Source organism: Coenobita brevimanus, chromosome 88 (assembly GCF_032717465.1).
Source record: "Coenobita brevimanus isolate Jiangsu-jjx chromosome 88, ASM3271746v2, whole genome shotgun sequence".
NCBI classification, from domain to species: domain Eukaryota; kingdom Metazoa; phylum Arthropoda; class Malacostraca; order Decapoda; family Coenobitidae; genus Coenobita; species Coenobita brevimanus.
Genome location: NC_137041.1, coordinates 1,557,552 through 1,571,218, shown reverse-complemented (window position 1 = coordinate 1,571,218; position 13,667 = coordinate 1,557,552). Strand labels below are relative to the sequence as shown.

At 45.6% G+C, this 13,667-nt stretch overlaps 1 protein-coding gene across 7 annotated transcripts in view; it reads right to left on the bottom strand.

The window, feature by feature from the left end:
- Positions 1-13,667, bottom strand: part of LOC145411128 (heterogeneous nuclear ribonucleoprotein L-like) — a 535,656-nt gene that overhangs the window by 274,982 nt on the left and 247,007 nt on the right. For all 7 annotated transcript variants that reach the window (XM_080281178.1, XM_080281172.1, XM_080281173.1 and 4 more), the window contains one exon: positions 2,101-2,150. In XM_080281178.1, the coding sequence (XP_080137304.1) occupies positions 2,101-2,150 (50 nt within the window). The remainder of the gene's footprint in view (positions 1-2,100; positions 2,151-13,667) is intronic.

The following is a 13,667-nucleotide window of genomic DNA, read 5'->3' as shown; positions in this document are numbered from 1 at the left end:
CTAAACAAGGTATTACAATCACACGCACGATCGAGTGGGGGGATTGGGGGAGGGGAGAAGATGGAGAGAAATGGGATGGAGGGGGAGAGGGGTAGTGGGGAATTGTAGGTTTTAGGGTGTTAGGGGTGGGAAGATAGGGTGAGGAAGTGAAGGATATGGATGAAGAAGGTGAAGGATATGGAGGGAAAAGGGAAGAAATGAATAAGTGGAGGGAGGAGGGGGAGATGGGGAGGGGAAAGGTGTGGGGTGGAAAGAGGTTTTCAGATTTCAAAGGTGGGGGAGAGAAATGGGTTGTATCTTTCAGGGAGGTAGGGGAGGGAAAGGAAAGGAGAATAATATTTAAGGAATGATGGGAGGGAGACAGAGAGGGGAAGTAACACGTTTGGGGAAAAGGGTAAGGGTGGTGATGGAAGGGAGAAAGGTAGGAGAGAGAGAGAGAGGGGGAGGGGGAGGAGGAGAACGAGGATGAAGGTGTGGAAGGAGAAAGAGCTGAAGAAGAGAAGAAACGGAGCATTAGTGAGTTCAAGGGGAGAGGGAGGAGTGATTAGAAGGAGGGGGAGAAGAATCACGGAGCAGAGACGGGGAGATGGGGAGGTGAATAAGTGGAAGAATGGGAGGAAAGAGAAAGCAATGAGGGAGTGACGAGGTGGGGGGAAGAGTAGTGGAGAAGGAAGTAAATAAGTAGGTGAAGGAGGAAATTTAGAAGGGAAATGAATGAAGGAATGAGGAGAAGGAAGAGGGAGGGAGGGAGGGATGAGGGCGCGTGATGTGTCAACCACTAAGACCACACACACCATTATTCAAGATCACTAACTGTAAAGAACTGATGTCATTTATACCCCCACCTCCCTCCCTTACCCCCTCCCCCACCTCCTCTCACTTCTCCCTTACCCCCTCCCCCACCTACTCTCACTTCCCCCTTACCCTCTCCTCCACCTCCTCTCACTTCCCTTACCCTCCCTCTCACCCAATCCTCCTCCCCTAATCCCAGCTCCACCACCTCTCACCCCCTTCCCCACCCTCTCCCCAGCTCATCACCCCACCCCACCCCAACCACCACATCACGTTTCCTCGCCACTAAAACATAAGGAAAATAATGAAGCCCCATTACAATCGTCTGGGATTTTACGCAGCACAAGAAAGAAACGTATTATTATAGTAAATGAGCAATTAATTCCGTATGTAACTTCTGGCACAAATAACTGCATTATTCATACGTAATTTCCGTAGATACCCTTTTATAAATGAGATAAATACACTATCAATTTATTCATTTGTATAATTCGTATCGTTTACAAGGACTCCAACATGGTTATATGCGTCGGTATTGGTCACCTACTGGCCGCTCTCCATCTTGCTCGATCTCTGGCTTTTTTCTTTTTTTCCCCCCTTACAAAATTGCTGTGATATATGCTACTAATGACAACAAACTGATACGTAACAAGCATGCGTCGGCCTTGGTCACCTCACGCGGCTCTCCACCCTGCTCGATCTCTGGCAGCCTCCCTATTCAGTCCCTTAGGCCTATGTATTAACCCTTTCTTACATAATTCCTACATATACTGCCGGCAACAAACTGAAATATAACAACCCTGCGATACTAATATTTCAATCATACAAATCACCTTCATAATAGACAATCACTGCACACACACACACACACACACACACACACACACACACAGGCTGTCAGGGTCAAGGAAACAAGAGGGTTATAAAACATGATGATGGTGTGAAGCGAAACAGAGAAAAAACAAATGACCTTTTTTTTTTTAAATACAGATGAACAGAGGGGAAAAAAAATAGTGATATGCAATGCCAGCAAGAGACAATGATTTTTTTTTTGTGTTACCTTGTTGTTATTTTTTCTTGGAGGTAGCACTCCTTTGGTTCCTTCTTCCTTGCATAAGAAAGGTAACATGGTAAATAAATACAGACGAGAAAATAAACAGAAGAAAATAATGATGAGGAAATAGTAGGAAAAGATAAGAAACGTGAGGAAAAATTAAAATAGATACGAGGAAAGAAACAGAAAACAGAGAGAAAATAAATGAAGAGATAGGAAAATAAATAGATAAATGAGAACATAGATAAACGTACCTTCTTCTGGGCTGGTTGTCATAGTCGTTAAAACCGCCGTAGGGGCCGTTCTGGAAGGGAAAAAATATATGGTTAGCAGAGAGAATAGAAATTATTGTGCACAGCTGTAGTCAATTGTTCGTTTACACAGTCCAGTAGGATCTAAGTGCTTCTCTCTCTCTCTCTCTCGTGTCACATACCTTTAAAACACTTCCTTTCCTACATCACTCTTTCCCTTCCTCCTGCTTTTCTCTCTCTTCCTTCTCTCCCTCACTCTTTCCTCCTCTTCCTTCATCCTCCTCTCCCATATCTTTCTCCCTCTTCCATCTCCCTTCCCCCCTTTCTACCTCTTCCATCTCCCTACCCCCTTTCTCCCTCATTCACCTCCCTGCCTCCTTCCTCCCTCCCCCCTTTCTCCCTCTTCCATCTCCCTTCCTCCTTTCTCCCTCTTCCATCTCCCTTCCTCCTTTCTCCCTCTTCCATCTCCCTTCCTCCTTTCTCCCTCTTCCTTCTCTCTGCTCTCCTCTCCAGCTCGTTTGCTGCTGCTCCTCTAAGTCGCCTTATTACGTGCTAAATCCCCGACATAAAGGCCACACGCCCTCATTACCCGCGTCACAGGGCACCACTTGGACAATACCAGGACAAAAGCGGGACAAAGCCAGGACAACACTACAACATAACACCAGGGCACCTACATAACACCAGGACAACGCTAAATAAAACCAGAACAACAGTACACCTCTAAGACAACATTATAATTGCACTGGGACTATACAAGGCAGCGCAAGGTCAATACTACAACTCTCAATGCTAGGACAAACACTACATAATAGCACCAGGACAAGAATAGGACAATACTGGGACAATAAGTAAGGGGAAAACTTCACGACAACCTCTCTCTCTCTCCTATCAAACTTCTGTAATTAGGAGTAAGACTATTATTATTAAGGTCGTGAACTAGAGAGAAATGTGAAGATTGCTGACCTCTCCCTCTCTCTCTCTCTCACACACACACACACACACACACACACACACACACACACACACACACCACCCAAACTTCCTCAACCTCACCTCTTTTCCACATAAAGCTACCCTTTCAATTCTCTCTCTCTCTCTCCACTCGACAGATTACTACTAACGCCATTAACAAAATTGCCCCCCAGTATCAACATTACCTCTTATTTCAGCCACTGCTCTCGCCTACACACACCCATTTATTCCATTATTTAATTTGATTTCTATTCTACGTTTAAAATTCAGCCTTCTTTCCGCTTTTTAAGTATGAATTGTAGGATTTTTCAGTTTCTTTCTCTTAGTTACATATATAAGTTTTCTTGTACCGCAAAAATATCCTAATTCTGATTTGTAACATGATGATAATGATGATGATGATGACAACGAAGACGATGATGATTACAATAATGATGATGATGAGGAGGAGGAGGATGGTGGTGGTGATGATGATGATGATAAGGGTGATGACAGCGACGACGATAATGATGATGAAGAGAGATAAATGAAAAAGATAACGCAATAAAAAAAAATAACGATAACGCATTTTCTATCTATCTTCCTTTAGTATTTTGTGTGGTCTGTATTTTATCTATCGTACTCTCCTCCTTCCTTCCTTCGCTGTCTCCTAAAGATCAGTATTTTCCTTCCTTACTCTACCTCCTTTCTATTTATCGTCCAAGCTCCAGTTATGTTTAGTTTGTGTTTCTCTCTCTCTCTCTCTATTTATTCAGAGGGATAAAAAGGAGGCAGTTTTCGTTCTTCTGTCCTGTGTAAACTCTCTCCCTTGGCCTCACTTCTCCAGCAGTCTCCCCCCTTTCGTGTTGAGGTAAAAGTTATTCTGTGTGTGTGTGTGTGTGTGTGTGTGTGTGTGTGTGTGTGTCTCTCTCTCCTTCCCCCCACCACCAAACTCACTTCCTATTTTTTTCCAGTCTCCCCTCTCTCCCTCGACTCCCTTTTTTTTCTCCCCCACTCCCTCGACTCTCCCTTTTTTACTCCTCGTCTCCCCTTCCATTCACCCCAGTTCACCTTTTCTCTAGAGGACTTTCCATCTCTCTCCCCACTTTCCTTTCCTACCTCTCCCCTCACCTTAACCTTTCTTCTTCCATCTTTCCTTTCTCGCATTATTTCTTTCCCTTTCTCCTCTCTCATTTCTTCATCCTTCTTGTCTCTCCCAATTCTTTCCTCCTTCCCCTCCTCCATCGCATTTCTCTCCTTTGTTCATTCCAAGCTTCTTTTTATCTTTTCTACCCTTCTCCTTATTCTCCTCCAAACCCCCCCCCCCTTATCCAAAAATTTCCCCTCCCCCTACGTTTCTATTATCTCCCCTTTCCTCCTCCCTTCGATTCCCTCTTCTCTCCCCTCGCCCATCTGTCCACCTTTCCCTCTCTCCCCTCACCTGCCTCCCTCCCCTCCCTCCTCCCATTCACTGGTCCTTTCCTTTGTCACCTTTATTTTCTCCTCACGTCACAAGTTCTCTCTCTCTCTCTCTCCTTCCTCTTTTCTCCATATCCCTTTTCTCTCTATCCTCTCCTTTCCTATCCCTCAATATTTTTTTCTTTTACTCTTTTCCTCCTGTCATTTTTTCCAACAACCTACATCTGTCATCTCCACTCTCCCCTATTTTTTCCTCCATCCTTCACCTCTCTCTCTCTCTCTCTCTCTCTCTCTCTCTCTCTCTCTCTCTCTCTCTCTCTCTCACATCCATCATTAGGCCACTAGTCACCCATGAATAACTCACACAAAAGCAAGGCAACCCAAAAAGCATCAAAGGGAATGTTATATGTGTGTGTGTGTGTGTGTGTGTGTGTGTGTGTGTGTGTGTGTGTGTGTGTGTGTGTGTGTGTGTGTGCGAGAGAGAGAGAGAGAATCAGCAACGGTGTGTCTGAGCGTGAGGGTAAGTATGGAATGTGAGGTGTGACCCCTTGGAATACGAAGAGGGGAAAGGAGGGAGGGAAATGGAGAGAAGAGGAGGAAAGAAGGGGAGGAGGGAGGAAGGAGAGAAAGGGATGGAAAGGGGGGAAAGAAGGAAAGGGAGGAGAGGAGGGAGAAAGGGATGGAAAGGGGGGAAAGAAGGAAAGGGAGAAGAGTAGGAAGAACGGAGGGGAAAAAAGGAGGAGGAAGAAAGTGAAGATATTAAATGAGATTGGCAAGACGATGTGACGTAGGAAGAAAGGAGAGGAAGGGAAAGAGTAGGGAAACAGGAGAGGGAGAAGAGGAAAGGGGAAGAGGAAGAAATCTAGAGAAGGGAAGCGGAAAAGGATGTGACGTGGGAAGAAATGGAGGCAGAAAGGAGACGAAAGGAATGCGGAGGGGGGAAACAGATGAAGGAGAAGGGAAAGAAATCTACAGAAGAGAAGCGGAAGAGGATGTGAAGTGGGAAGGGACGAGAGGAGGGGAATGTGTGAGGGGTAGGGAGATGAATAACACAAGAATGAGTGAAAGTGGAAAATGAAAAACGGAATGTATAACAGACGACTGAGAGAGGAAACAAATGAAAGAGAGATTGAATGAATGAAAGAGGCAGCGTGCATATTAATAACAGGAAGAGAGGGGGAGATGCGACGATGAAGCGAGAAATGGGAGAATGAAAAGGGAGGAAGAAAGAAGGGGAAGGCAAGGAAAAAATGCTATGGATGGAAAAAGATGAGGAATGAAGAGTACAGGATGAAAGACGAGGAGGAGGAGGAGGAGGAGGAGGAGGAGGAGGAGGAGGAAGTGGAGGAGGGTAATAAAATGATGCAAGGGAAGAGGAAGGAACAAAGGACAGGACAAAGAAGAGAGGGGGAAGGATACAGAGAGCAAGTAAATTGATAAAAGAGGCTGAGAAAGGAGAGGGAGACACGCATGAGAGGAGGAGAGAGGGGAGAGATGGAAGAGGAAAGAGGGGAAATGAAATGAAGTGATGCAGGGAAAGAGAGGAAATGACAGAGATACGAAAGAGAGAGAGAGGGGAAAAAGGGAATGAAGAGGAAGGGGCAAAGTCAGGAGACGAGGGGAAAGGAAACTGTATGACAAAGAGGAGAAAGAGGAGAGAGAGAGAGAGAGACTTCAAAGGGACGCACACATTTTCCAGCTAGGTAAAATATCAAACGGAAATAGCATACCCCTACACAGAACCACACAAATAAACAAACAAATAATCAAACAAACGAGAATACAAATATACAAATGGAGTGTATATTTTCAACATTAATTACCACTGATATCGCCAAACAACCCAATTATATCCATCACTAATTAGCATGTCTGAAACTACCTATTAATTTTGACTATCATGACTATCGTTCTCCAACCACTACCACCACTATTTACAGACAACGACTATTTTCCCCTCACCTACCACAACTACTATGCAAACAACAAAATCTACTACACCCTACATACCTACCACAACATCCCCCCCACATCACCTACCACAATTTCCCACTACCACCACTACTTCCCCTCACCTACCACACTTCTGTAGCCACCACAACCAGTCCCTCTCGGTTAATAAGAGGTGAGGTAACTTGTCGCATTGGTAGGCAAGATATAACCACAAGAACTGACGCTGTAGTGGGGAACGCCATTGTAACACGCTCTCTCTCTCTCTCTCTCTCTCTCTCTCTCTCTCTCACACACACACACACTTTATCTTCATTTAACCAACTCCAACTTATCAATAACAGTCCTCCTTTCCTCGCTCCTATTTTTTCCCTCCTTCCTTCCCCTTTCCCTACCCCTCCTCCTCCTCCTTTCTCCTTCCCCTCCTCCTCCTCTCCCTTCTCCCTCCCTCCTCCTCCTCTCACCCACTCGTACAGAGGAACTATTAAACTTACCTCCAAACACACGACTTCCCTCCCACTCCCCTCAAACTCATTCCAACTATACTCCCTTCCCTCCCTTCAGGTTCCTCCATCCACAGCTCTGCTCTTGAACGTTAATTCCAACTCTCTCTCTCTCTCTTCACTCTATCCAGCGCATCACGTCATCATAACAAGGATATAGTACTGCTCCCTTTTACTCGCCACAATAGCGCCTCTCTCACCCCCGCCTTCATTCCTACCCAAACTTCTTTATATCACATACCTTACTTCTTCATCCTTTACCTTTATTACTTCAAGGGTTTCAGGTTTTGTGCCTTATTATCCTTATTTACGTCTGTCTTTATATTCCCTTCACTGTGTATGGTTAATACCCTAAGCGACTCATCTCCATCAACTCCACTATCTCCTTTCACTTCCCCTATCCCTCATCATCGCTCCCTTCTTCCTCATTTTCATTCTCCTCTTCCTCAACTCCACTCTCACTTCCACACTCTTCCCAACTTTCATTCTCCTCTCATCCTCACTTTCATTTTCCTCTCCCTCACTTTACTCCCTCCTACTCTCTCACTCCCCTCTTTTCTCCCTCAATTCATCAACTTCTAGACACATACAACAACATCAGATTCTCCCATACAAACACAGTAAACTCAACAAACTTTACTCATTTCAATTTGTTCTTCCTTCCTCATCTGTCTGTCTGTCTGTCTGTCTCTCTCTCTCTCTCTCTCACACACACACACACACAAAACTTTCCAGGCCCATACTCCCCAAACATCCAATTGTCCCATACAAACACCGCAAACTCACCAAACTTTCCTCATTCCAAATCGTCTTTCCTTCCTTCACAAATTTCCTTCCTTCCTTCCTCTATTAAAACTTCTGTCCTGCCTTCCTTGTTTTCCTTCCCCATTTCCTTCCTCTCCTTTCCCCCAACTTACTTATTTCAACTCCTTTACACATTATTTTTCTTTTTTCATCTTAACCTTCCATTTATTCCTACCATTTACACTAATAATGTCTCACCTTTCTTTCATTTTCTCCTGTTACCTTCCTTTCCTTTTTAATTTTCTCTCTTCCATCTTCCATCCTCTCTCTCTCTCCCAACCACCACAAACATCCATCTATTATTCTTCCTCCACCTTCATCTCCACAACCCCGTCATTTCTCTTCCTAATCTCCCTCGTCCAACAAACTCACCTTCTTTCTCTTACCACTTCATATCCATTTAAGACTAGTATCACTTCTCTAAGACCGCATCATCTATCATTTTCATTTTTCTCTTCTCCTTACATTTCCCTGCTGCTTCATCGTTTGTCATTCTCTCTTTCCCTCCATTTCTCTCTCTCATAGAACCTTTCTTCCATCTCTGCAACTTCCATAACTTATCATACCCTCTTTCTACCCCTCGTCTCTCTCTCTCTCTCTCCCCCAACATCTTCAAGGTGGTGGTGAAGTTCAGAGCCCCACATCCTTCCCCTAACGATCTAGGATACAAAAGCCTACCCTCCAACTTCATCTGTTATAATATTCAGCTCCCTCCTCTCTCTCTCTCTCTCTCCCCCTCTCCCTCTCTTTCTCCCTAGCTATATTCTAAATCACTTATGCTGACTTGAATTTCTTGGCTTCCTGGAGTAATTCCCTACTAAGCGTTGAGAGTCTGTCTGTCTGTCTGTCTCTCTCTCGGCCCCAGCGTAATCCACCTGCTCATTTACCCACAACAAAGAGACTCCCGGTTAGGCTAGGTTAGGGGCTAGAGTGATGCAACTCTAACCCCACCTTAGCACAGCGTGATATTGCTACTGCTCCTCTCTCTCTCTCTCTCTCTCTCTCTCTCACACACACACACTTACACCTCGCCCTAAAAATGCTACTGCTACTTAAAAAATCCATCACTTCTTTATTTCCCTCTTGTTATGCTCTCTCTCTCTCTCTCAGTGGAAAGCGTGAACCGTCATTAATTCCTGTCCTGAGTTTAAGAGACCCAACTGTGAGAACTTTGGAGAGAGAGAGAGAGAGGGGGGGGGTACTGCTAGAGGATGGGTATGAGGAGAGGAGAGGGAAGAGCAAGTAGAGGAGGAGGAGGAAGTGCAAGAAGAGGAGGAGGAGGAAGAGTCAGGGGGTGTAATGATTCTCTGAGATGGTCCTAACTCACTCTCTCTCTCTGTAAGACGTGTATTAATGGAGGGGGTGGAGGGCAGGGCAGAAAAAAAAAATATGGCGCGCCTCGTCTGTGGAAAAAAGTTAATGTTGACAGAGCAGACGATGAGGTGTGGTGGAGAGGGAGAGGGAGAGAGAGAGAGAGAGAGAGAGAGAATTACAGACGCTTAGAAACCTTGTGTGTGTGTGTGTGTGTGTGTGTGTGTGTGTGTGTGTGTGTGTGTGTGTGTGTGTGTGTGTGTGTGTGTGTGTGTGTGTGTGTGTGTGTGTGTGTGTGTGTGTGTGTGTGTGTGTGTGTGTGTGTGTGTGTGTGTGTGTGTGTGTGTGTGTGTGTGTGTGTGTGTGTGTGTGTGTGTGTGTGTGTGTGTGTGTGTGTGTGTGTGTGTGTGTGTGTGTGTGTGTGTGTGTGTGTGTGTGTGTGTGTGTGTGTGTGTGTGTGTGTGTGTGTGTGTGTGTGTGTGTGTGTGTGTGTGTGTGTGTGTGTGTGTGTGTGTGTGTGTGTGTGTGTGTGTGTGTGTGTGTGTGTGTGTGTGTGTGTGTGTGTGTGTGGTAAAACTGGGGGTCTTGGCTTCCTTCCTGGGTGTTTGCTAAGTCGAGGTAGGATGTTTGGTTGTGGAGGGGAGGAAGGGGAAGGGAGGAATTTTATCCTCCCCTTCCCCTCCTCCCCTCTATCCTCCTCCCCTTCCCTTCTTCCTCCTCCTCCGTCCTATGTGTCTTCACCCCTCTTCTTTCTTATTTATCCTATTTTTTTAACCCTCCTTCCTCTCCTTCTACCTGTCTTCTTCCGCACTTCCTTCTTCAATTCTACCTTATTTCCTCTCTTTCTCTCTCTCTCTCTCTCTCTCTCTCTCTCTCTCTCTCTCTCTCTCTCATACTGTCACCCACAACTAGCCTATAATCCAATTTAATTTCGCCACCAGCCATTAATAATGACTGGAAAAAATACCGCTCCCAGTCACACTCTTCTTTATATTTTTTATGCCCTCTCTCTCTCTCAAAAATAAACCCCTTCCCCCCATAATATCCATTCTGATACGTTAGGCTATTCTTATCTATAACACTCTAGTTTTTCCTACCAATTCTCACTTTCTCATGACCCTCCCCTCTGTCTCTGCCCTTCCCTTTGCCCCCTCCCCCTTCCCTGCCCCGTTCCCCTTCCCCTTCCCCCTCCCCTGCCCATTACCCCCTGCCCCTTAAGTTTCCGGTGTGTGGAGATGTAATGGGGCGGTGGAGGAGGGCTGAAAAATGGCCTTCAAGGGGTTCTATTGGCCCGCTTGTCGCCCGCCCCATCCGTCTTACTGGGGAGGGGAAGAGGGGGAGGGGAATGGGGATGGGAGGGGAGGAGGCATACACGTACAGGGAGTGATGGTTATGAGGAAGGAGGAGGAGGAGGAGGAGGAGGGAGGGGAGTGGGAGGCATACAAGAAGCGATGGTTATGAGGAAGGAGGAGAGGGGAAGGGAGGGGAGAGGGAGGAAGGCATGAAGGGGAGGGGAGAGAGAGGAAGGCATGAAGGGGAGTGATTGTTATTATGTGGCAGATGGAAGGCACTAGTAGAGGAAAAATTCAATGGGGAAGGGGGATGGAACGGGGGAAACAGTAAAGGAAAGGGAGGGGAAGGGGGAGGCGGGGAGAGGTAGAGGACGTATAGAAGGAAGTAATGATTAGGCGAGATGGGGAGAGTGCAGACAAAAAAATGAATAAATACAGAGGAAGAAATGAATGGGGAATACGAGAGGACTTGGAAAGGAAAAGACGAGAAGGAGAAAGGGATGGAGGAAAAGAATGGGTGAAGGAGAGGCGATAAAAGGGATGTGAAGGGGAAATGGTGGGGGAGTTAACGAGAGGAAGAGGAATAGGATGATGGAGAAGGGGTAGGGGGAGAAAGGGAAATGGGAAAGGGGAATGGTAGTGGAAAGGAGAGTAAGATGGGAAGGGGGCCTTGAAGGTAAATGGGGTATGAGAAGGAGTGTGGAAAAGAAAAGAGGAGAATGAGAAAAACAGATGAAAGACACGTGATAGAAGATGCGTTTTAATCAGACTAACAAGAGATTAACCGCGTAAGTCACAGGTAAAGGTATTCATCACATAAGAAAAGGAATAAATCACATAAGGTATACATCAAACAAGGCGGGGTTAATAATATCACAACATAGCATAAATTAACCCCGTCTGTGGAGTTGGAGAAAGCGAGATTACAACAAGGAACCTAATTACTGGCGAATATTAAGCAATTACGGTCAAATAAAAAGCATGGGAGAGTAATCTGCAGAGGAATAACACAATTAGGTTGATTACCGTCAGAGAAAATTTTAGGATATTAAAACATAGGGGAAATACACTGACACACACACAGGCTCACTTTCCTGTGTGTGTGTGTGTGTGTGTGTGTGTGTGTGTGTGTGTGTGTGTGTGTGTGTGTGTAGGCGACCTGTTTCCCTGCAAGGTGTACCGTTACCTGGAGGATTTTATTTAATGTCGACCCGCCCCTACCGTACCGTAATAAGAAAACCTGCACAGCACACACACACACACACACACACACACACACACACCTCACATGTCAACATCTTTACAAATACCAAATAACTTTTCACAACTAGGAATATCCAAAAATAAATAAATAATAAATCAAGAAGGAGAAGGTGTTAGGAAGCTTCCGTACCAGACGAATTATTTAAAAAAAAAAAAAAAAAAAAAAATCCACACCGACCCCTTGCCCTCCTTTTGGCCTCGCTTATCCAAAAAATAAATCGATTAGGAAGAGGTGTTAGGGAGCTTTCTTTCCCGACGAGAAATGGACCCAAGCAAAACACCTCGCCACATCTACCTACTGCCTTCCTTATGGCCAGGTTCTCCTCTGCATGTTCACCTTTGACCCCCTCTAAGTGCCTGCTCGCCTCCGTAACAACCTAACTACCTATTAACTCGATGATTTACATGGTTCTTAACTACGTAGTGACCTCAAAGTACTCCATTAACACCTGCCTTTCTTGCCTACCAGTTACTCTTATTTTTTCTTTTTCATCTTCAGTTTATCCATTTTATCCTCTCTCTCTCTCGCCTGCTTTCTAGTCAACAATTTTTCATTCCTGTTGGCTTCAGTCCCACCTCCCAAACATGTACCCTTGTCCGGCTTGATTTCTACCCTACCCTGCCCTGCCCTGCCCTGCTGATCTCTACCCTCTCTTGCTCATTAATCTGTCACCCCCCCCCCAGCTCTCTCTCCCACCATATTCGTATCCTCACACCACCAGTCCACTTTCACTTCCTACACCACCACCTTCACCACACCACTAACAATTCTGAACGTCCTAAAATATCCTTCATCACAACACCACCACCACAACCACCATTACTATTACTGCTACCACCAAACCAATACTACCACTATCCCATACCAACCACACCATTTTTCACCACATCCACCTACCACACCACTATCGGCACCGCATTATCCACCAACGAAACTCACCTACCAAGGAGTACCATATATTCCTACCAACCCCACGGTCTTCACCACCCCATCTACATTACCAATTCCTGTCTATCTAACTCACCCACTATCATCAGAACTTCCCAACCACCTAAATCACTCCCACCTTCTCGTCTCCCCCACTTACTCCCCTCCCTCCACCATCTCCACTTCTTCCAGTCTCCCACACCACCTAAACCACTCCCACCTTCCCCACTTACCTCTCCTCCCAACTTCCACTCCATCCTGTCAACTCCACCTAAATGAATCCCACTTTCCTATCTCCTCCACTAACTCTCACACCATCTACCCCACCTAAATCACTCCCCCCTCCCCTACTTACCCCCTCCCAACTTCTTCCACTGCCTCCAGTCTCCCACACCACTTATCCCACCAATATGACTCCCACCTCCACTTACCCCCTCCCAACTTCCACTCCCTTCTGCCTCCCACACCTCTCAAAGTTCTTCACCTATACCAGTTCCCTCTCCCTACCACGGCAAGAACCTTCTAATGCTATCCCCTGACCTCCCTTCATCGATTCTCCCTCTAATGCCAATATATGCTTCCATTTACCTTGGTCTAAATTCCTAATGTTCTGACTACTTTTCTCCACAAGCATTCGCATTTTGTTTCTAACTCTTGTTTATATACACTTTTACTTTTTAGTTACTAATTCTTTGCGTTTTCATGTTCTATATTATACTCTGTTTTTACCTACGTTCATGTGTTTTTTCATACAACCGTACAGTATACATATTTCTAAACGTGTTCAATCCTTCCATATTTTCATTTCCTCCATATCCCCATGTCTTCTTCTATCCGTATACCTACCTATCAACCTACCTACATACCTACCAACCTGCCAGTCTACCTACTTACCGACCAACCTACCAATCTTCCTATCAATCTATTTCTTAAAAATCCGTATTCCTTCCTTCCATCAGTTTCATTTCTCCTCCACCTTCCTATGTCCTCCTCTCTCAAAATTTTAACCCTCGTCCCCACACCCCTCCATACACTCCCTCCTCCCCCTGCCTCTGCCCTACTACCAATTAGGTCTCTCTGGCACCACTGCCTTCAATTAAGCCACTCACTGAGGCTGGAAGGACGGAAGACGGGGGAAGAAGATAG